Source organism: Neoarius graeffei, chromosome 3, assembly GCF_027579695.1.
Source record: "Neoarius graeffei isolate fNeoGra1 chromosome 3, fNeoGra1.pri, whole genome shotgun sequence".
Lineage (NCBI taxonomy): Eukaryota > Metazoa > Chordata > Actinopteri > Siluriformes > Ariidae > Neoarius > Neoarius graeffei.
This window is the reverse complement of record NC_083571.1, coordinates 10,425,865-10,453,624: the sequence shown is the minus strand read 5'-3', so window position 1 is coordinate 10,453,624 and position 27,760 is coordinate 10,425,865. Positions and strand designations below refer to the sequence as shown.

At 42.1% G+C, this 27,760-nt stretch overlaps 1 protein-coding gene across 1 annotated transcript; it reads right to left on the bottom strand.

The window, feature by feature from the left end:
• Nucleotides 1-1,470: 1,470 nt before the first annotated feature.
• dusp23a (dual specificity phosphatase 23a) lies at nt 1,471-20,898 on the bottom strand. The gene is made up of 2 exons (XM_060916394.1): nt 20,599-20,898; nt 1,471-5,041 (listed from the first exon to the last, which is right to left on the bottom strand). The coding sequence occupies exons 1-2, from the start codon at nt 20,869-20,871 to the stop codon at nt 4,841-4,843; spliced, it is 474 nt and encodes a 157-aa protein (XP_060772377.1). The 5' UTR covers nt 20,872-20,898; the 3' UTR covers nt 1,471-4,840.
• Nucleotides 20,899-27,760: the final 6,862 nt, after the last annotated feature.

Genomic DNA, 27,760 nt, shown 5'->3' with positions numbered 1-27,760 from the left:
AACCTCAATGAGCCAACACAACTGGGCGCATACATACGTCATGAGCGTTACGCAGAGAAAATGAACGTGCATTCTGATTGGATAAAATTAATATAATGGCGGGCTGTTCAAACTGCGGAAATAGTTTGCTCGAGCTACTTTCAAAACTTTCCAACCTTAGAACAAAAAACTTTTGTAAGTCTTGAATAAGGTTTGTTAATGTGTGTTTTATTGTTATATTTACTCTATATATTGCCCTCTGTTCCCCTTTAAGTGTCCCTCGGACTAGATGATTGAGAATAATTTTTCACTGAAAAATCTGAATATAATACTAATACTGAAAAACTAAAAGCCTTTTATTAATTGGCCTTTAGCAATATGTCCTATTCTTAATGAGCACAAAACGGTACATAACTGAAAGAAAGGCTTAACATGGGTTTTAATTTGTTTTTCTGGGTGATGAAATGTTTAAAACTTACTTAAATGCCAAAATTGAAAATTCCCAATATTCCCGGCCCTTCAAAAGTTTCCCGGAAACTTTCCAGCCCTTTGCAACCCTAGAAACAATATTATTAGAACGAGCGTGGTAACATAGAGCTGTTATAGAAAATGAATCAACACCCTCTGACAAATCAGAATGTACATTTATATTCAATGATCCCATGATAATTTATTAATAAAAACATCTTTGATTGTTCCTCAGGCTACATGACAGCTTTTATAAGTCATTCGTAACAACCAACATAAACCTAAAGCCTTATTCCAACAGAAGTCGTCGCAACACCAGAGGCACATGGCGTTAGGGTGTTCTAACGCTTTCCAGCACGGTGCACTTCTCAAACATAAATATCAAACATCTGTTAAAAACCAATGAAGTCTTGATCGGCTGACTGTGCTGGAACAAGTCTTAATATAAACGCCTGCGGAGCTTCTTGAAGCGTCATGTAGCCTTATAAGCACCAGTCCTTAAGCCAAGAGTTACTATACAGAGGGTGTGGAATGTAAAAGCTATTATTGTCCTCATATACCATGAAAACAGGACGCGCACACACATGCTTGACAATCATGGGGCTTATAAGGTATTTGGACGCAAACGGCCTGCGTTTCACAGACACACCCTCCTGCATGATCTGTATTTGAATGGGCATCTGAGAAACCTGTAGAACAGAAAGAAGGATTTGGTATGTTTAAACAATGAAAGGGAAAAATTAATCAGACCTGCCAAGCTCCGAGAGGGAGGTAGTCCCGCAAACAGAGTAAAATTTGTTCATACAGTGGTGCTTGAAAGTTTGTGAACCCTTTAAAATTTTCTATATTTCTGCATAAATATGACCTAAAACATCATCAGATTTTCACACAAGTCCTAAAAGTAGATAAAGAGAACCCAGTTAAACAAATGAGACAAAAATATTATACTTGGTCATTTATTTATTCAGGAAAATGATCCAATATTACATATCTGTGAGTGGCAAAAGTATGTGAACCTCTAGGATTAGCAGTTAATTTGAAGGTGAAATTAGAGTCAGGTGTTTTCAATCAATGGGATGACAATCAGGTGTGAGTGGGCACCCTGTTTTATTTAAAGAACAGGGATCTATCAAAGTCTGATCTTCACAACACATGTTTGTGGAAGTGTATCATGGCACAAACAAAGGAGATTTCTGAGGACCTCAGAAAAAGCGTCGTTGATGCTCATCAGGCTGGAAAAGGTTACAAAACCATCTCTAAAGAGTTTGGACTCCACCAATCCACAGACAGACAGATTGTGTACAAATGGAGGAAATGCAAGACCATTGTTACCCTCACCAGGAGTGGTCGACCAACAAAGATCACTCCAAGAGCAAGGCGTGTAATAGTCGGCGAGGTCACAAAGGACCCCAGGGTAACTTCTAAGCAACTGAAGGCCTCTCTCACATTGGCTAATGTTAATGTTCATGAGTCCACCATCAGGAGAACACTGAACAACAATGGTGTGCATGGCAGGGTTGCAAGGAGAAAGCCACTGCTCTCCAAAAAGAACATTGCTGCTTGTCTGCAGTTTGCTAAAGATCACGTGGACAAGCCAGAAGGCTATTGGAAAAATGTTTTGTGGATGGATGAGACCAAAATAAAACATTTTTGGTTTAAATGAGAAGCGTTATGTTTGGAGAAAGGAAAACACTGCATTCCAGCATAAGAACCTTATCCTATCTGTGAAACATGGTGGTGGTAGTACCATGGTTTGGGCCTGTTTTGCTGTATCTGGGCCAGGACGGCTTGCCATCATTGATGGAACAATGAATTCTGAATTATACCAGTGAATTCTAAAGGAAAATGTCAGCACATCTGTCCATGAACTGAATCTCAAGAGAAGGTGGGTCATGCAGCAAGACAACGACCCTAAGCACACAAGTCGTTCTACCAAAGAATGGTTAAAGAAGAATAAAGTGAATGTTTTGGAATGGCCAAGTCAAAGTCCTGACCTTAATCCAATGGAAATGTTGTGGAAGGACCTGAAGCGAGCAGTTCATGTGAGGAAACCCACCAACATCCCAGAGTTGAAGCTGTTCTGTACGGAGGAACGGGCTAAAATTCCTCCAACGGTGTGCAGGACTGATCAACAGTTACCGCAAACGTTTAGTTGCAGTTATTGCTGCACAAGGGGGTCACACCAGATACTGAAAGCAAAGGTTCACATACTTTTGCCACTCACAGATATGTAATATTGGATCGTTTTGCTCAATAAATAAATGACCAAATATAATATTTTGTCTCATTTGTTTAACTGGGTTCTCTTTATCTACTTTTAGGACTTGTGTGAAAATCTGATGATATTTTTGGTCATATTTATGCAGAAATATAGAAAATTCTAAAGGGTTCACAAACTTTCAAGCACCACTGTATATATTGTCGTTTCGCAACTCCCTTGTCCAACATCCCTTGTAATTGCATGAAATCTTTCCATACAGCCATTATTTAATTTTATTTTTTACCCTTTTCAGTTTCCATAACTTTAGTGTACCCTGTGTTATATACAGTTGTGGTCAGAAGTTTACATACAGTGACGTGAATGTCATCTTGGATATGAACGTCATGGCAATATTTGGGCTTTCAGTAATTTCTTGAACTGTTCTTTTTCTGTGGCAGAATGATTGTACAGCATACAAAAGAAAAACATCATAATTTGGTGCACAAGTTTTAATTTTCTCAAATCAATGCAGGGTCAAAAATATACATACAGCACACCTAATATTTGGGTAAAATGTCTCTTCGCAAGAGTCACCTTGACCAAACATTTTGTTTACCATGAACAAGCTTCTGGCAGAAATCTGGTTGGATATTTCACGACTCTTCAGGGTAGAATTGATGGAGTTCAATTACATTTGTTTCTTTTTCTTGGCATGGACTCGACTTATAAGCCCGGTCCATGTATTTTCAATAGGGTTGAAGTCAGGACTTGTTTTAAGCTTAATGTTCGCCTGCGTTATCCTCCACAACCAGCTCTGATGTGTGTTTGGGTTCATTGTCCTGTTGTAACTCCCAAGTCGTGTTCAAGTTTCTGATAGTTTATGCTGAAGAATTCTGAGGTCGTCCTCCTTCTTCATTATTCCATCCACTTTGTGCAATGAACCAGTTCCACTGGCAGCAAAACAGCTCCAGAGCATGATGATCCTACCACCACCGCCAGCTGGTACAGTGTCCCTCAATCTTTGTCTCATCTGACCATACAGCTTTCCTCCAGAAGGCTTTTTCTTTGTCTGTGTGATCAGCTTCAAACTTTAGTTATTGCTTGAAGGTGTCAGTTTTGGAGCAGGGGGTTATTTCTTGGACAGCAGCTTCTTAGTCCATGGTGATCTGAATTGTAGACAGTGATCCATCAGCTTCCAGTTCATGGCAGGGCGACCATTTTCTGAAGATAAGACACCTAGAGTACCCAGATATTGCGTTCTATCTGGATCAGCTGCCAAAGAATCAAGTCTGACCTTGGGCGAAACGTAGCCCATGTTCTGAGTGGGTGCCCAGTCTGGATTGTTTCTATCGTATAATTTTGCTGGCGCTCCTCGAAGCGAAATGGTAATACACGTGTTAAAATTATAACAACGACCGAGTGAACCGCGACAAGAGAACGCTCATTTTATAGCAGACTTCTGGCAACACGAAATAAAATTCTTCCATGATGTTATCGAGAAAGCTTTTGAATCTCCCCTGAGATAAAATGATTCCTGCAAACACGAGCTGTTTTGGTTTTAGCCTCTGTTAGATCAGCCCTGCTCATCTCGTCTCTCTGTACTAAGCCTCAGAGTTTCCTCGCCCTCTTTCCCAATCACGGATGGAATTCTAAAAAAAAAAATCGGAACGTGCCACGGTCACGAGTGCTGTTTTGACCACAACCATATACAGCACAAAGATTACCGCTGAAATCTCACTTTTGTACTGACAGATGCAAGTTGGAAAGGAAGGGGTTTATAGAAAAAACGCAGGTTCCTGAGTTGTAATTACGACATTGTGGTGGCGTTCAAGTGTGAATTACACCTAGTAATTACGGCATTTGGAAAACTGAGACGAATGTAAGATGTTGAAAGGGGGTGGGGCTTCCAGGGGTCAGTTAATATCAGAGTTCAAAAGACCTACACAACTGTCATTCATTCTTGATTCGTCTGCTAATCTACAATTTTTATTTGAGGGTGGGGGAGGGGTGCTAGCTGAGTGCTAGCTCATTACAGCGTACTCATGTTAAAAAGCATCACTGCTTCGGAAAACGCGAACTCAATCACAGAGAAATGATCATCATCGTGATCAGACATCTTCATTCGAAAAAGATTGAACACTACCATAAACTTTGTGCCCGTATTCAGGTTGGTGTTTGTTTGTATCTCAGTGTTTACAGAGCAGTCTTTGAATTGAGGTACAGCTCAAACTCCAGCACGGCTCTCTCCTGCTCACGCGTCTCTATGGACCCCGGGCGAAGTGAGCGGATCATTTTAATCGCCTCCTCTCCTGAGATCTTCCTCGTTTTCACCAGGTAGCAGGCCAGCATGGTTCCTGTACGCCCGTGGCCATGTTTACAGTGCACTGCAACTGCCTGAGGAACGCAAAGAAGAAGAAAAAAAAAAAAACAGGTTGAAACAACTTTATGCAACGTCACATTTATTTCCATCCAGAGTTGTATTAATTTTTCGCCAAGGTCTCACACTGACGACTTGAGAATCGAACCACTCTGGAAACTCTTCTCTAGCATCCCAAAGACTTTCAGTGGGGTTAAGGAATGGGGTACATTCCATCAAAAGCCCATTAACCCTCCCAAAGAGAAATAATGACCAATGTCTGGTGAAATCCATGAACCTGCTCATTGACTAAAGGGTACCGGTACAGCATTTAAACGGGATGAATATCAATAGTACAAGCCCTAATTATAATAATGCACATAAGTGCAGCCATCTCATCTCATTATCTCTAGCCGCTTTATCCTTCTACAGGGTCGCAGGCAAGCTGGAGCCTATCCCAGCTGACTACGGGCGAAAGGCGGGGTACACCCTGGACAAGTCGCCAGATCATCACAGGGCCGACACATAGACACAGACAACCATTCACACCTATGGTCAATTTAGAGTCACCAGTTAACCTAACCTGCATGTCTTTGGACTGTGGGGGAAACCGGAGCACCCGGAGGAAACCCACGCGGACACGGGGAGAACATGCAAACTCCGCACAGAAAGGTCCTTGCCGGCCACGGGGCTCAAACCCGGACCTTCTTGCTGTGAGGCGACAGCGCTAACCACTACACCACCGTGCCGCCCAAGTGCAGCCATATGATTAGCTATTATAAGTAGCTTTACAGTGTCTTGGAAAAGTATTCATCCCCTTTGGTGTTTGTCCTGTTTTGGGATTTTTGGAGAGTTAGCACCATTTGATTTACACAACATGCCGACCACTTTAAAAGGTGAACATTGTTTTGTGTGACAAGCAAAAATTAAGATGAAAAAACAGAAATCTGGAGTGTGCATAGGTACTCTGCCCCCACCCAAAGTCAATACTTTGTAGCACCACCTTTTGCTGAAATTACAGCTGCAAGTCTCTTGGGGTATGTCTCTATTAGCTTAGCACATCTAGCCACTAGGATTTTTGCCCGTTCCTCAAGGCAAAACTGCTCCAACTCCTTGAAGTTAGAGGAGTTGCATTGGTGTACAGCAATCTTCAAGTTATGCCACAGATTCTCAACTGGATTGAGGTCTGGGCTTTGATTAGGCCGTTCCAAGACATTTAAATGTTTCCCTTTAAATCACTCCAGTGTAGCTTTAGCAGGATGTTTCGGGTCATTGTCCTGCTGGAATGTGAACCTTCGTCTCAGTCTCAAACCTCTGGCTGATTCAAACAAGTTTTCCTCCAGAATTGCCCTGTATTTAGTGCCATCCATCTTTCCTTCAGTCCTGACCAGCTTTCCTGTCCCTGCAGATGAAAAACATCCCCACACCATGATGTTGCCACCACCATGCTTCAGTGTAGGAATGGTGTTCTCAGGGTTTGCGCCGCACATGGCATTTCCCATGATGGCCAAAAAGATCAATTTTAGTCTCATTTGACCAGAGAATCTTCTTCCATGTGTTTGGGGAGTCTGCCACATGCTGTTGGGCAAACTCCAAACGTGTTTTCTTAAGCAATTACTTTTTTTCTGGCCACTCTTCCATAAAGCCCCGCCCACTCTGTGGAGTGTACGGCTTAAAGTGGTCCTATGGACAGATACTCCAGTCTCTGATTAATGCCCTCCTTGCCCGGTCTGAGAGTTTTGGTGGGCGGCCTTCTCTTGTCAGGTTTGTAGCGGTGCCGTATTCTTTCCATTTTGCTATAATGGATTTAATGGCACTCTGTGGGATATTAAAAGTTTGGGATATTTTTTATAACCCAACCCTGATCTACTGTATACTTCTCCACAACTTTGTCTCTGACCTGTTTGGAGGCTCCTTGGTTTTCATGTTGCTTGCTTAATGGTGTTGCAGAGCCAGGGGCCTTCCAGAACAGGTTGATTTATACAGACATCATGTGACAGATCATGTGACCCTTTGATTGCACACAGGTGGATCTTAATCAACTAATTATGTGATTCATGAAGTGAATTGGTTGGACCAGCTCTTATTTAGGGGTTTGTAGGTGCAATAGGCTTATCGAATCAGTCTCGTATAAAAAGGGATCAGTCTCATAAATTCATTAATCATTAATTCAAGTGTCTAATAGTTTATAGCTAAACTATTAAAATCAATGGAATAACCTGATGTTGCTATAGTTTTAGTGAGTATTGTAGCTCTAATGTAATACGTTTACTCTAGATCTCTAACATTCATATAACAACCAAATGGGCGAAGGCAATTAGAATACTTGTTTGGCAGAGGTTGGCACTCAGTGAATGTTGTAGCAATAGACAGGACACAGTTTATTCCAAAGATACCATTTATTGAAATAGCGGACACAAATTAGCAAACTAATACTGATCAGATATAGCAACAATAGCAGCCAAGGAATAATTCAATATAAATGGTGATACAATATATACAAGAGATTATCAGTAGTGTATAGAGCAATAGTCAGTAATAAATAGAATAATAACCAGTAATAAACAGAGTAAGAAATCAGCAGTGAATATGATAACTAAGGCACGAATGGTGATCAGAAGTAATAGGCTATATGCAAGTGTTCAGTGTAGGGGCGAGTGGATGTTAAAATGTGAGAGGAGTGTAGTGCGACAGAGGGAGTTAAAAAGAGTGAGAGAGAGAGAACGCATGCACGATCTAACTAAAATACAGATAGTAAACAAAGCAAATCAAACAACACGCGGTTTAAGACAGACTTTCATGTGAATCAAAATGCGTACATTTAAACCATGAATGAATTCAAATAAACGACCCTCTTCACATTAACTAGCCACAACTAAGACTAACAATTGCCCAGATGCCAGCCTTACTCGAGATCGCTCTTGCTTGGCGACTGAGAGTGCGCCGTCTGTTATCCGAAGAAAGCTGAGCCGAGCCGCCTCACGGCTGTAATGCAAATTGCTTTCCTCCTCAGTATACAAGTGTGCTTCCATGGCAGGGAAAAAGAAACTACCACTGCTGCCTATGTAGTGCCCTATTTATACAAATAGGAGTCATTCAGGATTCAGCCATGACACGGAGCAAAAACATGGCTGAATCCTGAATGACTCCTATTTGTATACATAGGGCACTACATAGGCAGCAGTGGTAGTTTCTTTTTCCCTGACATGGAAATAGTGCCAAGCGATTTCGAGGTCTGACTTTTTATTTGGCAACGGTTTTGTGATGCAAATATATCACTCTTTTGAACACATACTGTTTTGAGACGAAAAACGTTTTACTTTCGTGACCCCAACAAACTTGCCGGACTACTTTCGTCTGGACCAAAACTGGACAAGAACTGGACTCACAGGATGCTGTCAGGGGTAAGTCAGTGTGTTTGCACGACACTATTGATGGGGATGCCATACAGATTCATGTCAAAAATCCCGAACTATCCCTTTAAGCACAGTCGTGATGTCACTCTATTTGGTATCCGGTATCATCTCTGTATCCAATACCATCATAGGGAGTCAGAAGAATGGGCGGAGATAGAACGTGACATCAAGTACAGGGATTGATGTGTTCAATGCTGTACAGTGAAAGGGGGAAGATGGTTCTTATGGCTACGGCATGGCAGCCCCCCCTACAGGGTTTCATACGAAAGGGAGTGAATACCAATGCACACTCCAGATTTGTTTTTTCATCTTATTGTTTGTGTCACAATAAAAGAACAATTTTCACCTTTAAAATGGTAGTCATGTTGTATAAATCAAATGGTGCTAAGCTTCCAAAAATCCATTTTAATTCCAGCTTGTAACGCGACAAAACAGGACAAACACCAAGGGGGGTGAATACTTTTGCAAGACATGGTAAGTGTTTAAAAGTCAAGGTTTTTTGCACATGCGTAAACCAGTATATTCCGGATTTCATACGGATGATGCATCACGGATGGTTAATTTTACGGACGTCGCTCCAAGTCTACGGAACAACAACACGGATGTCACAAAGACTGTCTCCATGGTGACGTTATCTGCTGATGATGAAGGTAGAAGCGGCAGATACTCATAAAGTCGAGCCAATAGTCACTGATTGGCAGACGAGTCTTTCGATAGAAGATGTGAAACATCTAATAATAGACAGAGAACACAACTCTGAAATGCCATTTTTGCAACAGTGGGGGGGGGGGGGGAGTTTACATATTTCACCCAAAGACTGACATAGAAAAGAAGTTCACGTCCCGTTGTCGCCAAACTTTAAGAACAGCGCAATGTTGCATTACATCGGTGATGGATCTATATATCTAAACCGAAGGCACACGGAAATTGCATCAAGCAAACAAAAATATCCGTAAGCCCAAAGCCTTCAGTCATTGAAAAGATGGAGGAGACGGTAAAAAGCAACACGGACTGAAGTGCCCGTAAATTATACAAAAAGAGTCCATAGCCACAGAAAAGGCAGCGGAAATCACGGAACGTCCGTCAAATCCATCACCTCAAAGAGAAAAACAAAACGGAAGAAAGGCCGAGTAAAGATTCCTGAATAAATATGCAAGCGACTGCACGTAAAGACAAACGACTTGTTCATTTCGTTGCAGCTTTTCCGGATCTTGTTGTAATTTTAGGAGTGGAAGACATGTTGAACGAATTAAGCCACTTGCTCCTGAGCTATGACACTACGTTGTCCACGGGAGATTTTTATGTACCAGAACTTTTTGTACGAACACCAGGTGTTTGAAGGGAAACCTGTTCTCCCTGTTTTATCAGATCAGACAGCTTTAGTCATTATATTGGAGTCAAACAACAATATGACGAGATTCAGATAGCACTCCATGAGGCCCAAATAAAAACAATTCCTCAAAAAAACAGTTCAGAACATAAACATTAAAACCAGACAGCAGTAAGGTGCTATATGTAATTAGAATAAATATAGATAAAATCAACCGCGAGTTGGCCTAGTGGTTAGGCCATTATTAAAAAAGGTTCTGTTTCCGGTCCACCGGCCGGGTGAGTGCCGTTTGTGCGGTTGAATTTTTTTTTTTTTTTTAACGCCGGGTTTGACATTTTTTTCAGGTTCGTAAATCTAAAATTGAACTTGACATTTCCGCATTCCCAGGGCTTTCCACTAAGGCTCATACTAGCCAGCCATGACAAATAAGTAGCCAGCCGGGGGGGTAAACACAAAATAAACTCCTGTGCACGCAGTTCCCAGGATTAAATGTATTTTCCACAGACCATTTATTTATTCACTTTACTCAAATACAAAGTAAAATGGCAGTAAATCTTCTTTCTTTTCTTGCATATTGCAACATGAGGCGTTCCTGGCTTGTAAATCTCTTATTTTCGGTGCATGACACGTTCACGCAGCTGAGCATGCTATGAATTAACCCTTTGGTGACTGACCCCTTGAAAATGGTTCCTCCAGGAACGATGACGTTTCAGTTGTCAAGACAACGGAAAAACTAAAATACAAAAACAGAAAGATACGTCACAATGCTCTTGTGCACAAAACAAAATGCTCTTGTATTTGTATTTTAGTTTTTCCGTTGTCTTGACAACTGAAACGTCATGGTTCCTGGAGGAACCATTTTCAAGGGGTCAGTCACCAAAGGGTTAACAACGACAACGGTCTGCAGTGGGGCGACACAATTACACACTCAGCGAACATTTCTCCATTTGTGTATGAAAATACACTCCAACCACTCAGTTTGGTTTCATTTACAACCAACGGTGTCTTTTGATGCCAGCACGTAATTGAACGAGAGAAGACTGGTTTACCGGAAACAAAATAAGCGTTATCTCTGCTTCTGTTCCCTCCGACAGCCCCGACACACTACTGCCTCCGCCGAGTGCGCGCACACACCGCATGTCGGGGCCGCGGATGAGTTACTCTCCCTTGATCAACGAAGTCGGCGGGGAATTTGTGGTTATTATCGGTACAAACAGCACGAATCACAACTTAAATGAGTGCGGTTCAGTTTGACATTATTGTCAGTCCATTAGATAAACATTTAAATTTTATTAAAATCACAAATTAATATTTAGAGCCTGTGGGCTACAAAAATAATAGTCATTAAAGTAGCCGGCTGGACTTGATTGTGTAGTCGGCTGTATGGCCGGCAGCCGGCGCTTGTGGAAAGCCCTGCATTCCACGCAGAATATAGAACTGAATCAGCTCTGTGCATGCGCCGTGCGGCACAAAAAAATGGCAGCCGCCATGAAGGAAGGAGATCCGGAGTTTTCAAACATTTGCTTAAGTGTGAAATCGCAAAATGGTATTCTAGCGAACAACAAAATAGTAAAGATTCAGAAAAACAAATCATTCGGTGATCATTTTAATAGTGTAATTTCATCCGAACTAGGCCTAACGCTCGATTTAGAACTACAAAAAGTCCGTGTGTCGGACATTTTAAGTACCTTTGTAAAAGTTTTGCAAATGTTGCAGTCAGCATTTAAAATGCTAACTTAAAGTTTTTGTACAAGTTTCAGTTGATTAAACCGACATATTTTATTAAATGTGTCTGCTTTTGTAATAAAAAAAAGTACTGAAAGAAAAAGCAAACACAGCATTGCGATTTATTATCCATCCATATATATATATATATATATATATATATATATATATATATATATATATATATATATATATAAAAATCCCTCCCTCCCGACTGAAAATTTTTTTTGCTCACCCAGTGGACAGGAAACGGATTTTTTTTTAAGGATGGCCCTACTATGAAGCAGCTTTGAAAGTGGATTTTTTTTCTTTTCTTTTCCAAAACGTGATTGGTTTTATCGCAGGTGACACTGAGACAGTCTATCAGTAATCACTAGGGTCACGTCACTGGATAAAATCAAGTTCATTGATTTCTCCGCAGCATTATTTAACACGATCAGTTGATGGCAGAACGGAAGGAGGCGGTTCTTCTGGAGAATGCACGCACCCATGACTATACCTAGAACCCATGTTTCAGTTTTCTAAAAGGATTAAAGTCGTTTTGTTTTAAATGTTTGCTTTGTTTGTTGAAAACGAACCACATCACGGCCTACAAAAACTCGCCGTCCAACCTGCGGAAGCATATTGAGGGATGTAAACGTTTTATTCCAAGAGAAAGCTTGCAATGAAGTTGTTTGTGCTTTTAGAGCTAGCGATAACATTGCAGTTGCTGTAGTCAAATGACTTTCTATGGATTTAGCTAGTTAACTTGGACGCTGTTAGTTAGCATGTAAAGTATGGCATGGAGTTGCGCTAACATGAATAATGTTAACTTATCTGAAGTCCTTTCAGAAATATGTTTTCGCATAATCTTGCCAAATAAACAATGTAGAAATCTTTCTTTTCTAGTAGCGTTAGTTACCCAATATGACCGAGTTTGAAAAGAGTTTGCTAGCATGTCAGGTGGAGCGTCAGCTCTACAGGTTCTATGCGCTAGTCAGTGAATCCAGTTGGTGGCTTCAGAGGCATTAGGTTTTGTAAGCGTTGTGGCAATAAACATTGTGACAGAAAATGTACTTTTAATACTTTTTTTTTTAAAAGCAAGTACTTCAGTACGCAAGTAAAAATTTGACTGTCCAACTTTCACTTGTATTGGAGTAACATTTAACCAGTGGGATCTGTACTTTAACTTGAGTAATAAAGTTGGGTACTTTGTCCACCTCTGGGTACCCTATGGGTCCATGGGGCTACTGCTTATAAATAAGTTTTCTGATCCCATGTCCATAATCTACTTTTAGGACATGTCCATGTCCTAAAAGTAGATAAAGAGAACCCGGTTAAACAAATGAGACAAAAAATATTATACTTGGTCATTTATTTATTGAGGAAAATGATCCAATATTACATATCTGTGAGTGGCAAAAGTATGTGAACCTTTGCTTTCAGTATCTGGTGTGACCCCCTTGTGCAGCAATAACTGCAACTAAACGTTTGCGGTAACTGTTGATCAGTCCTGCACACCGGCTTGGAGGAATTTTATCCCGTTCCTCCGTACAGAACAGCTTCAACTCTGGGATGTTGGTGGGTTTCTTCACATGAACTGCTCGCTTCAGGTCCTTCCACAACATTTCCATTGGATTAAGGTCAGGACTTTGACTTGGCCATTCCTAAACATTAACTTTATTCTTCTTTAACCATTCTTTGGTAGAACGACTTGTGTGCTTAGGGTCGTTGTCTTGCTGCATGACCCACCTTCTCTTGAGATTCAGTTCATGGACAGATGTCCTGACATTTTCACTGGTCTAATTCAGAATTCATTGTTTCATCAATGATGGCAAGCCGTCCTGGCCCAGATGTAGCAAAACAGGCCCAAACCATGATACTACCACCACGTTTCACAGATAGGATAAGGTTCTTATGCTGGAATGCAGTGTTTTCCTTTCTCCAAACATAACGCTTCTCATTTCAACCAAAAAGTTCTATTTTGGTCTCATCCATCCACAAAACATTTTTCCAATAGCCTTCTGGCTTGTCCATGTGATCTTTAGCAAACTGCAGATGAGCAGCAATGTTCTTTTTGGAGAGCAGTGGCTTTGTCCTTGCAACCCTGCCATGCACACCATTTGTTGTTCAGTGTTCTCCTGATGGTGGACTCATGAACATTAACCAATGTGAGAGAGGCCTTCAGTTGCTTAGAAGTTACCCTGGGGTCCTTTGTGGCCTCGCCGACTATTACACGCTTTGCTCTTGGAGTGATCTTTGTTAGTCGACCACTCCTGTGGAGGGCAACAATTGTCTTGAATTTCCTCCATTTGTACACAATCTGTCTGACTGTGGATTGGTGGAGTCCAAACTAGGGGTCGACCGATAATCGGCCTGGCCGATATATCGGGCCGATATTCTGCATTTTTAGGGTTATCGGTATCGGCCATAATTTCCACTGATATGCCAATAACATGCCTTTTTGCAGCCATTTCGTTCCTAACGTGACTGTCACTGCACGTCCTTTCCTGCACTCGCCTCTCTGAGTTCAAGAACACGGTCCCGCCCACCACAACATCTGATTTGTTTGGCACAAGACATATAGCCAATCGACACGTGTAGCTAAACGCTGTGAACTGTTTCAAGGCGGCCGTATGGGCACTCGGGCAGAAGCAGATCCCACTTCAAGGTAAGGACACGCTGCTTTTGCCGTAGTAAGTCACAAACACACAAGTTGCAAAAGCACAACATCATTATATGTTTACATTCTTCATCTACTACTCGTTAAAATTGTCCATTTGCATCTGTGTAGCCAGGCAAACTTAGCTTACGGAAGGAAGCACTTGAATTAGCCTACAACCAACTAGTCTCGCTGAAACTACATGTAATGCTTCCTTTACTACAATATAATCCTCCTAAATTGGGAATATTAGGCTTGGGCATTAAAAGCATTAGAATGTAGATGGTTACCTGTTAAGTTGTTACATAATAGGGAGTGATAGCCTACTTTATGTTTGATTTTACTTTTTAAAAAATGCTGCAGGCAGCTCCCTACACTTGATTTGTTATTTAAAAACTACTTGAAGTTGGTAAGTCTTACTTAGTTCTTAGTGTAAAAGAATCCAGAGTGTATTTTCATTTATTTTCCACTGAAAATGGTGAGCTGTAATATAGTAGGGAGTGATTTATTTTTTTACTGGTGAATATTTATTTTATTTCTCACTTTATTCTAACTAATGTTTGACTTTATTGTACAAATGCTGCTGGCATCTCCCTGCACAAAATTTCATGTTCAATTTTACAATTAAACATACATTTTATGGATATGAAGGTCTGTGTCAGTGTGTGCTATGTTTAATTTCATGTGAATTATACAGTAGGTAATGTTTACATTTATCGGTTGCACATATCGGTTATCGGCATCCCAATTCCATAATTATCGGTATCGGCCCTGAAAAAAACATATCGGTCGATCCCTAGTCCAAACTCTTTAGAGATGGTTTTGTAACCTTTTCCAGCCCGATGAGCATCAACGATGCTTTTTCTGAGGTCCTCAGATATCTCCTTTGTTCGTGCCAAATGTGTTGTGAAGATCAGCCTTTGATAGATCCATGTTATTTAAATAAAACAGGGTGCCCACTCACACCTGATTGTCATCCCATTGATTGAAAACACCTGACTCTAATTTCACCTTCAAATTAACTGCTAATCCTAGAGGTTCACATACTTTTGCCACTCACAGATATGTAATATTGGATCATTTTCCTCAATAAATAAATGACCAAGTGTAATATTTTTGTCTTGGAGTAGAGTGGGGGAAAAAGCCCCCCTTAAGGAAAACTCAGTTTTTCTCCAAGTTGAAATGAACCATGTGTTTAGTTTTAATCACAGTTTTTGACAACAGTGACATGAACAATAATGCCACCTAAAGTTTGCCTAAAGTTAATACTTTAATTTTTTTTTTTTTACAAAAACATTGTGCCAAGGGGGCCTTTTACCCCCCCCCCCCCCCCCCCAGTGGGGTAAAAGGCCCCCTCACTCAAAAAAAGCTGTTTGGATAGCAAAAGTGTTTACTTAAGCCTATAATGTGAAAGAAACAAGAAAATATCCCTGAATTAATGAATAGCTGCATTATTTTATTATATTTCGCATTTTAATTTCAATTTTTTTTTTTTAAATTTCAATTATTTTTAATATCAAGTTCAAATTACTTGCTTTACTCAACCAGGTAAGCGAGATGTTATTAAAAACTATGTATCTGCTATTCAGAAATGTATGAAATACAGTAATTATGATAAAAGGAAACGATGCCCCCTGGGGGCCATTTACCCCGCCATTAAGGGGGCGTTTTACCCCACAGACTACACTTTTACAAAAAAGGGTCTTACTTTCAAAATGTGATTCAACTTTTTATACCTAATGTATTTTTTTTAACGTACTGACTTGTCTACTCATACCACATACACAGCTGTGATATCTGACGAAACAGCAGCTATCTAAATACAGTTTTACTGATATCTGAAAATTATATCACTTACCATGAAATTTGATTTCTCTCCGCTGCGTTGCTGATATGCGATCCACAGTGGATATTTGTATATCCCCGTTGTCAAGCCAGTCCATAGCAACAATAGAAATGTAACTTTGCGCCATCTGGTGGTTATTTTGGGTAAAACAGGCCGGGGGCGTATTACCCCACTCTACTCTATTTGTTTAACTGGGTTCTCTTTATCTACTAGTGATGGGAATTTCGGCTCTTTTGGCTCCCAAACGGCTCCTGAGATTTTATTTTTGATTTAATTGCTACAATTAACTAGTTACTTAATTACATTATTATTTATATTTTATCAATAGGATGTTTTCCATTTTATTTTTTAGTTTTTGTAGCCATTGTAAAGCTTTGTAAAGTATAGCAGTGTAACAATGTTCTAGCTATAGAAATAAAACTTACTTACCAATTAATAAATTATTTTCTCACAAACATAATGCAAAACTGTTATATATTACCAATATAAAATACACAGAAGACATCAACTGTTTATCCTTTATGGCTTTATTTCACACTCGACCTTGAACAAAATGCCACAAAATAAATTATGAAGTATAAATCAGGCCTAAGAAACTATGAAGCAAAGTTGGAAATTATTTTAACACAAACAGAACAATGTGCAACAAAATATTTTATTAAATAAAATATTAAATAGGGGCGGCACGGTGGTGTAGTGGTTAGCGCTGTCGCCTCACAGCAAGAAGGTCCGGGTTCGAGCCCCGTGGCCAGCGAGGGCCCTTCTGTGCGGAGTTTGCATGTTCTCCCCATGTCCGCGTGGGTTTCCTCCGGGTGCTCCGGTTTCCCCCACAGTCCAAAGACATGCAGGTTAGGTTAACTGGTGACTCTAAATTGACCGTAGGTGTGAATGAGAGTGTGAATGGTTGTCTGTGTCTATGTGTCAGCCCTGTGATGACCTGGCGACTTGTCCAGGGTGTACCCCGCCTTTCGCCCGTAGTCAGCTGGGATAGGCTCCAGCTTGCCTGCGACCCTGTAGAAGGATAAAGCGGCTAGAGATAATGAGAAAATATTAAATAAAATATCAGACTCCTCTCCCCTGCGCTCCACAGCTTTAAAGGGATAGTTCGGGATTTTTGACATGAATCTGTATGGCATCCCCATCAATAGTGTCGTGCAAGCACACTGACTTACCCCCGACAGCATCCTGTGAGTCCAGTTCTTGTCCAGTTTTGGTCCAGACGAAAGTAGTCCGGCAAGTTTGTTGGGGTCACGAAAGTAAAACGTTTTTCGTCTCAAAACAGTATGTGTTCAAAAGAGTGATATATTTGCATCACAAAACCGTTGCCAAATAAAAAGTCAGACCTCGAAATCGCTTGGCACTATTTTCCTGCGCGCTGCCGGCTTCATCCAGCTGCGGCTCCAGCTTCAAGGATAAGCTGGAGCCGCATAAGTAGGAGTCCCGGCGGGTGGTTTGTATTCGATTCGTTTATATCCTGACCTTGTTAGCTGTCAGATTTATGTTCATGGACCCGGTAAGCTGGTAAATAATATTTATTTATTTATTTTTTCTTTACCAAATTCTAACAGAAAACGAGAGCGCCCGAAAGGGAAAGCTGAGCCGAGCCGCCTCACGGCTGTAATGCAAATTGCTTTCCTCCTCAGTATACAAGTGCGCTTCCATGTCAGGGAAAAAGAAACTACCACTGCTGCCTATGTAGTGCCCTATTTATACAAATAGGAGTCATTCAGGATTCAGCCATGACACGGAGCAAAAACATGGCTGAATCCTGAATGACTCCTATTTGTATACATAGGGCACTACATAGGCAGCAGTGGTAGTTTCTTTTTCCCTGACATGGAAATAGTGCCAAGCGATTTCGAGGTCTGACTTTTTATTTGGCAAAGGTTTTGTGATGCAAATATATCACTCTTTTGAACACATACTGTTTTGAGACGAAAAACGTTTTACTTTCGTGACCCCAACAAACTTGCCGGACTACTTTCGTCTGGACCAAAACTGGACAAGAACTGGACTCACAGGATGCTGTCGGGGGTAAGTCAGTGTGTTTGCACGACACTATTGATGGGGATGCCATACAGATTCATGTCAAAAATCCCGAACTATCCCTTTAAGCATGACACCAATTTTCGTATTTTCGCAGCTGTGAATGACATCAACCCCCCCAACCAAAAAAAGTAGGTGTACACCATGCTACTTTTTTTTCCTTTGAATGGTAATAGACAACACAAAGACGCAATCGGACAGCAACTTTTTTTGTGAAAGTCTCTCTCTCTCTCTGAGGCACCTAAGGACAAAAAACTAGTGGTGTGTCGTTCACGAACGAACCGTTCTTTTTGAACGAGTCTTCGAAGTGAACGACTAGAACTAGTTCGCGCTGCCTCTCGTTCTCGGTCGTTCGCGAATCAGCAGTCTCTGCTCACTGGCAGCAGGGCGGTCGCTGAATCTCGGTCGTTGGCGAATCAGCAGGATCTGTTCAGTAGCAGAAGGGCGTCCAACTTGCATTTTGATCTGTGCAGAGCAGCGCCACTTTACTTCTTTAAGGGCTATCTGAGCCCTATTATCAGAGCGTTGACACATGCCAGGTCTTTAGTTTACAATTTAGAGCTCTCACTCAGCAATACATTTCAGTTCACAGCGAACGAGCTCAGCAGTTCGCGAACGAACGAACAGCCAGCAGCCAGCCTGCCTGCTGCCATACTGGGCTGGGCGCATAGCAACGGTTTCCATGACTGTGATAAACAATGAAGAACATGGCTCTGGAGATCGCGGCATACTGTGTTCGTTTTTTTTAATGTTAATGCAATTTATAATAAAGTGGTTTGTTCTTTGTAATGAGCGTTGCTGTTGAATATGAGCAAAATGGGTGTTACTTAATGGGTTTGAACAACTGCATGAAACAGTCTGGATCTATCGTAGTTGGCTTTACTTTATTTCCCTTGCCTACTGGGAGATACCATTATCAGAAAGTTCGCACCACTATGGGGCGGGGGGCATGCATGTCTATTACAATTTCATAATAATACTTAAAAAAAGAGAGAATAAGATACAGCGGGCTGCCACTACTTATTTATTCAGAACTAGCATTTGTATTCATTTTTTCAGCAACACCACCACCTCTCTCGTTGTTGACAGAGTAGTACTGGACGGAGCTAGCGCCAGATACAGTACACAATTGACTGGTCATTGTAAATTGTGAGTTTTAAAATTGAGACCAGTTCAAGAAGAAACAATGCAAACAATGTAGGCAGTACGAATACATATAAAAATTACAAGAACTTTATTTACCTTTTCAGATTAACTTTACAGTGACTTGATTTATCACAACTTTTACCATCACGATAAGTCTCCCCCCCCACCCCTTCGCCCCGGCTGGGACGAGAGTTGAATATTCCGTTGGTCTTTAACATGAACTTGGGTGCGGATGGGGGGTGCATGTTATTCTCTGAAATGAGTGTTGCTGTTAGGCAGCTGGGCCATAGAAGGTTCACGCTGCACGCGTGTAAAGAAAAGTGGACAAACGTAGCATGACTTGCTCTGGGCCATAGAACGGCGTTCACGTTGCACGCTGCACACTTCACGCGTGAAGCGTGAAATGAACATGCACACTTTTTTCTAGGCGTGAAGATGGAAATTCCAGTCAATGCATGCGGTCACCGCCGCGCCAGCCAATCAGAACGGGTCTAGGGAGATAACTCTATGCTTTCAGGGGAAAACTTCAGAAAAAATATAATTGAATGGTATAATTGAAAAATAGTTCTTCATCGGGATTGTCAAGCAGATTATAGAATGTTCGGTGAAATTCACCACGGGTTTCTCTCAGAAGGAAGTGTTCTTGGCTCCAAATTCTGTTCCTTTTTCTCTTCCTCTGTCTCAGTAAAAGCAGAATGAGGCAATCGTCGTCATCCGAAGAGTCCATATTGTTGGTTATTGTTGGTTACTCGGTCAAAGTAGAACAGACGCAACACGTGAACATCCAAGCATGAAGTTTAATGGCCCAGGGTCCGGTTCTTCACGTGAACGTGTAGCGTGCAGCGTGAACCTTCTATGGCCCAGCAGCCTTAAATAAGCAATTTTTTTTTTTTTTGCTTAATGGGTTTGAGAGAACAACTGCATAGCCGGCAGACCATGGCTCTACTAAAATAAATATAATAAATATAAAAACAGCTTTATTCTCATCTACATTTAATTAACTTTCAGAGCTTTGTTTATGTAGTCTTTTTCAGATAATGCTAGGATAATGTTTTTCTTCCATCTTTTTCTCAAGCACATTGTAATGTATGAAAATCTATTGTGGATGGCACCTCTGCCGTGACGTCATCAAAATGAACGAGTGAACGAACGAATTTCTTTGCTGAACTGACCGACATGAACGAACTGGCGGAAATGAATCGCCATGTCCCACCAATACAAAAAACTAATTCGGCTCCCACCGAAGAGCCGGCTCCCGTCGTTCACTTCAAAGAGCCGGCTCTTTGAACCGGATCGTTCGCGACCGATACATCACTATTATCTACTTTAGGACTTGTGTGAGAATCTGATGATGTTTTGGGTCATATTTATGCAGAAATATAGAACATTCTAAAGGGTTCACAAACTTTCAAGCACCACTGTGTGTGTGTGTGTTGCACTCTCACCTGTCCTGTGTCAGCGTGTTCAGTGATGGAGAGAAAGGTGCGGATCTGACTCGGACTCGGTGGGCTGAAGTCCAGTATGGCGATGTGGTGCAGTGTGAGATCCGAGCAGCTCTCAGAACCCGGCGGTTTGGATTCACACAAGCACACCAGGTGTTTAATCCCATTCTTCACTAAGTATTGGTAATGAGCTGGGCTGGAAGGCCAGGCAAGTCCTGCCACTTTATTCACCTCCACCCAGGAGAAGTTTGGAGGAGTTCCGGAAGTGTCCGCCATGTCTCTCTCAGGCTGTCTGCGAGATTTCCGGCGTGCAGCAGCAGGTAACCAGAACTCATTCTGTTCAGTGAGTCACATCATTTGACTCGGCTCACTACAAAAGACTCGACTCCCAAACGACACTTCTTTTTTTTTTCTTCTTTTCTTCTAAAATCAGTTTTTTTTTCATTTTCATTGCTTGTACTTTTAATTAATGAAATGTACAGTGGACCTCAATTAATGAAATGGGCCTCACTGAAACCAGTCGCGTTGTGACAGCTGAGTCAAACACACGAGTCAGAATGAGTGATTCACACAAATGAACAGTACTTGTGTTGGAAAGATGTTTCACTGGAAATGTTTTTGGATGAAATTACACTACAAAGGTAACGCGATATGGATCAAAAGAAAAGGGATATAGTGCATCTCAAAAAATTAGAATACCATGAAAAAGTTCCTTTTTTTCATAATTTAATTCAAAAAGGTAAACTATATTCATGACATGTAAAGTGAAATATTTAAAGCCTTTTTTGTTTTAATTTTGATGATTATGGCTTATACCTCATGAAAATCAGAAATCCAGTATTATTAGAATATTCCCTAAGATCAATCAAAAAAAGGATTTACAATACAGAAATGTCCAATTTCTGAAAAGTATATTCATTTATACACTCAATACTTGGTTGGGGCTCCTTTACCATGAATTACTGTATCAATGCGGTGTGGCATGGAGGTGATCAGTCTGTGGCACTGCTGAGGTGTTATTGAAGCCCAGGTTGCTTTGATAGTGGCCTTCAGCGTATCTGTATTTTTGGGTCGGGTGTTTCTCATCTTCCTCTTGACAATACCCCATAGATTCTCTATGGGGTTCAGGTCAGGCAAGTTGGCTGGCCAATCAAACACAGTAATATCATGGTCAGCAAACCATTTGGTAGTAGTTTTGGCACTGTGGGTAGGTGCTAAGTCCTGCTGGAAAAGGAAATCAGCATCTCCAAAAAGCTCGTCAGCAGATGGAAACATGAAGTGCTCTGAAATCTCCTGGTAGATGGCTGTGTTGACTTTGGACTTGATAAAATACAGTGGACCAACACCAACAGATGACATGGCACCCCAAATCATCACAGACTGTGGAAACTTCACACTGGGCTTCAAACACCTTGGATTCTGTGCCTCTCCACTCTTCCTCCAGACTCTAGAACCGTGATTTCCAAATTAAATGCAAAATGTACTTTCATCTGAAAAGAGGACTTTGGACCACTGAGCGACAGTCCATTTCTTTCTCTCCTTAGCCCAGATAAGACACTTCTGACATCGTCTCTGGCTCAGGAGTAGCTTGATATTAGGAATGCAAAAGTTGTATCCCCTTTCTTGAAGATGTCTGTTCGTGATGGGTCTTGATACACTGACACCAGCCTCAGTCCACTCCTTGTGAAGCTCTCCCAAGTTCTTGAATCAACTTTTCTTGACAATCCTCTCAAGACTGCAGCCATCCCTGTTGCTTGTGCACCTTTTCCAGCCACCCTTTTCAGCAATGACCTTTTGTGGCTTACCCTCCTTGTGGAGGGCATCAGGGATCATCTTCTGGACAACAGTCAAGTCAGCAGTGTTCCCCATGATTGTGGTTGTGTGTACTGAACTAGACCGAGAGATACACTGTGTTCATACTGTTTTACTCAAACTCGAAATGAAATATTCTAATATTTTGAGATGGGTTTTTTTATGTTTTTGTACTGTATGCCATACTGATTAAAATTTAAATAGAAAAATGCTTGAAACATTTTAGTTTGTGTAATGAGTCTATAATATATAACATTTTCACTTTCTTAAATAACTGATGGAAAATATTGAACTTTTTCACAATATTCTAATTTTTTGAGATGCACTATGCATATGCGCGAGTCGACTGATTCGTTGAACACTGAGAATGACTCAAAGAGCCGACTGGCATATATGACTCGTTTTCCCCTGTCGGTAATAACCTGAGTTAATCTTCTCATCTCATCTCCTCTAGCCGCTTTATCCTGTTCTACAGGGTCGCAGGCAAGCTGGAGCCTATCCCAGCTGACTACGGGCGAAAGGCGGGGTACACCCTGGACAAGACGCCAGGTCATCACAGGGCTGACACATAGACACAGACAACCATTCACACTCACATTCACACCTACGGTCAATTTAGAGTCACCAGTTAACCTAACCTGCATGTCTTTGGACTGTGGGGGAAACCGGAGCACCCGGAGGAAACCCACGCGGACACGGGGAGAACATGCAAACTCCACACAGAAAGGCCCTCGCCGGCCACGGGGCTCGAACCCGGACCTTCTTGCTGTGAGGCGACAGCGCTAACCACTACACCACCGTGCCGCCTGAGTTAATCTTATTAATCTATTTGTTTCTGACGACAGCTTTAAAAAAAAAAAAAACGCTTTTTGTGCCCTGGTCGCTCTGTAAATCATCTGGATGCTCTTTGGCTTGTCAGAGTGACGCCATCTGGCCGCCATATTACCACACCCATCGGTCATTTTAGATCAGATAGAACTTTATTGATCCATTTGGGAGGGTTCCTTCAGGGAAATTAAGATTCCAGCAGCATCATTACAGGATAAACAGAGAATAGAAAATAGAGAAAAAACTTCTAGATAAATTAAATTATTTACATATACAAATAGAAAAAGGATTAGATATGGGGGAAGGGGCCAGCAGGAGAGATATTGCACATTGTCCGGTATTGCTTATTAAATATCTCGCGGACTGGAGTGAGGAGAACAACCTCACAATCAACATCAGCAAAACGAAGGAACTGATGGTGGACTTCAGCAGGAAGCAGCCGAGAGACCTCCAACACATCTGCATCAACGGGGCCCAGGTAGAGAGAGTGGGCAATTTCAAATACCTGGGTGTCCACATCTCACAGGACCTTTCTTGGTCCTGTCACACCAACACGCTGGTTAAGAAAGGCCTCCAGCGCCTCTACTTCTTAAGGAGAACTGAAGGACTTCAAACTCCTACTCAGGGCACTAAGGAACTTTTACTCCTGCACTATTGAGAGTGTCCTAAGTGGGAGCATCACCAGGAGAGACCAGGTGGTTCGCTCTCAGTGGCGTGCACAGATAGACACGAGGTGGTGCTCAAGCACCTGCCCCTCTGCCCTCTGTCCAAAAAAGTGCCCTTTTGAATTTTTTTTTTTACAGTTTACTGAGGCCAATGTCAACATGCTCTTTTAGAAAAGCCACGGGATTAAAAGCGTGTGTGAAAATAATGTCCCGATGTGTGCCCCCTCCGCACACACACCGGACCTCTGTCTCTCTTGCTCTGTCACGTGAACAAGCGTGCAGTGCATTCAATGGGAGGTTGCAGCAGCGTAGCGTCCTGGAAGCCACGGCCTTGTCGTAGTGCAGACAACACATCGGGCAGTCAGTCAGCTCTTCCCCTGCCCCACCAGCCAGCTAACACATGAATCGAGTGAAAATGTATTGTTTGCCCTCTAAGCCCAAGCTGTAATTATTTTGTCGTGAAGTAGCCCATCGCATACAGAAACAACTGCACATAAGTATTATATTTTTTGCTAGACCATTTTCAGATTTAGGAAAACAAAAATTTCTTTTTCTATTTTGTTCAACTAGAGATTCCTGGCAAAGTCAAAAAGCCTTGATGTAATAAATTAACATTAAGTGGTTGTTTTACACCTTTAAAAACTAAAACGGGTCAGTGGCGACCCGAACACAAGAGGAGGGTTAAATCTCAGACTTTTATAATAAGGTGTTCCACATGTGCAAAAAAGTGCCCTTTTTCCCCCCAGAGCACTTGCCCCCCAAAATGTCTGTGCACACCACTGTTCGCTCTGCTGAGAGAACCATCAGGACCACCCTCCTTAACCTGCAGGATATTTATTCCAACCGCTACAGGGACAGAGCCAGGAAGCTCGCCAGCGACCCCAGCCACCCAAATAATAGACTGTTCTCCCTGCTGCCTTCAGGGAGACGCTACCGACAGCTGAAGGCCAACACTGAGAGGATGAGGAGCTTCTTCCCCCAGGCCATCAGACTGTTGAACTCTTTTATAATGATAACAAGGTACACTACTATGCACGACTGCACTTTGGACTTTAAGGACTCGTAACCACACAATCATCACATCTCTGCCATGTTTCCATTCATTAATATAGTTTTAGAGGGTTTTTCCCCCCTTTATTTCTATTGTTTTTAATTTATCTCATCTATATATTTTTATACTTTCAACGACCTAAGGTACATAAGAATTTCACTGTAATTACTTGTAATTATATGTGACAAATAAAACTTGAACTTATTGTTAGGCTAGGCTACTGCTCCTTCCCATCCTCTGTCGTCCTGTTACCCTTCCACCCCCCCATCCCCCCAGAGAGGAGTTGTACAGTCTGATGGCGTGAGGGACAAAGGAGTTTTTAAGTCAGTTCTTCCTGCACTTGGGAAGGAGCATTCATCTAATTCAGGGGCGTAGCTGGGGGGGTGCCCGTGACCTCCCTTTGTCGGACCATACATTTTTTTTCAATAGCCGCATAAGAATATTAGAAAAGCGCCCACTGTAATTTTTCTAACATTTTTTTTTTTAACTAGATTGTCACCTCAGCCTCATTAGGGTTTCTATAACCTTGTATGGACTTCCTGTGGTTTGGGCGCGAAAACCCAGTTTGTCAGTGTGTGTGTGGGGGAGAGGCGGATGTAAATGCAGATATGTTAAATAATACACAGTGCGATATGAGCATAAAGTGCGTGAAACGCACATAACAGACAAACAGTCCGAAACAGCAGACAAAGTTGTAATCGAGGAAACAGGCAGGAGGTCAATCGAGGCGCGGACAGAATATCAGGGGCAAAACTATACAAGATCAAGGGACGAGAAACAGGAGTCGAAAAACCAGGAGGTCAACAAATACAGGAAACAAGGCTCTGTAAGGTGCACTAGACGCGGCGTAATACTTCGCATCATCCTTGCATGGGCCTTCCTCAAGACACTTGGAGCTAGTGAGGACGACGCCTGCCAGTGCGGTCGCACACAGACAATTGCCCACATCCTTCAGGAGTGCCCAGTCTTCAGGCCATCCCATGGGCCTGATGGTCTCATGAAACTGGACATGGACACAGTCAGCTGGCTGGAGAATGCTGACATCTCAGTGTAATTCCCGAGGAAATTACACGAACGAGCGTTTGTTGGGTGTGGGGGGGTGTTAATGATATTACGGGAAAATGGCTGGATCAATCTTCATGAAACTTTCAGGATAGATGAACATTGGTCTCAAATAGAACCGCCAACATATTGGGGGTCATCCGGTCAAGGATTTTGTGGCTACTGCTTAATATAGAGGCGGTAGCCACTATGTCGTCATGCTGTAAGAATGTTGCGCAGTACAGTGTGTTCTGATTGGCTGAGTGCAGCAGAGAATCAGAATCAGAACCATGTTTATTGGCCAAGTATGTTCATCCACAAGGTCAAAATCGTTTTTTCGTGATCTCTTCCTTCATATTCATCATAAGTGCTATGAGGCGAGGTTTGTTTTGCCTGGCAACACTTGTTCATCTCATCTCATTATCTCTAGCCACTTTATCCTGTTCTACAGGGTCGCAGGCAAGCTGGAGCCTATCCCAGCTGACTACGGGCGAAAGGCGGGGTACACCCTGGACAAGTCGCCAGGTCATCACAGGACTGACACATAGACACAGACAACCATTCACACTCACATTCACACCTACGGTCAATTTAGAGTCACCAGTTAATCTAACCTGCATGTCTTTGGACTGTGGGGGAAACCGGAGCACCCGGAGGAAACCCACGCGGACACGGGGAGCAGCGCCGGCGATTGCTATAGGCGACCTAGGCAATTGCCTAGAGCGCAAAGTGTGCCCAGGGGCGCCAAGGGCGACCAAAACCCCACCAAAAAGGAGGGATGGAGTTATTGAATGGAGATGTTACCAAGTGCATCAGTGGTGTACAGTGTTTTCAACCACTGCGCTGCCGAACTCTAGTACTGCGGAACACTAGTGTGCCGTGAGAGATCACCAAGTGTACCGTGGAAAATTAACCGACTAGTGGCCTAGTGGTAGTGTGTCCACCTCTCGATCGGGAGATCGTGAGTTCTATTCACGGTCAGGTCATACCAAAGACCATCATAAAAATGGTGCCTACCGCCATCTGGCAAGGCACGCTGCAATACAGATGTGCATGGGGAGTTAAACTCTCGTGGTTACCAGAGGACTAGTCCCCCACTGTAACCCTAGCTATGTAATAGGCGAGAGGCCGAGGGCTATGGAAACGGAGATCGGCGCCACCCGATGCGCCACATACAGGTTGGGCCTGGTTAGTACTTGAGTGGGAGACTGCCTAGGAATACCAGGTACTGTAAGGCGTGGGAAGGACTTTGACTTTTTTTTTTTTTTGACCGTGGAAAATTATAGAATGACTGTATATTGTAAATATTGGCAACAGCGTTTTAGTTTCAGTCAACATTTTCTATTGGTGATGTGCCTTGAGATTTTTTCATTGAAAAAAGTGCGCCCTGGCTCATGAAAGGTTGAAAACCTTTTTTACAACACCTCTGATGCGGCTGGGGATGTAGAAATACGCGCTCCTTACCTCTGCTGTTACACTACCTGTGACAGTAGCTTCTGCTGAAAGAAGCTTTTCAAAATTAAAACTGCTGAAGACAGTCAACAATGAGTCAAGAACGTCTGAATGGGCTTGCTCTGATGAGCATCAACCAAGAGATCTCAAGAGAAATATCATTTGATGATATTATCAAGGAATTTGCCATTAGGAAGACCAGACGAGTCCCATTGTAATGTTACTTCAATAATAAAGTACCCATAATAGCACTTTTGTTTGAAAATACAGCCCATTGATGTCCTAGGGTGCTTAAGTTTGCACAATTTAGAATTGT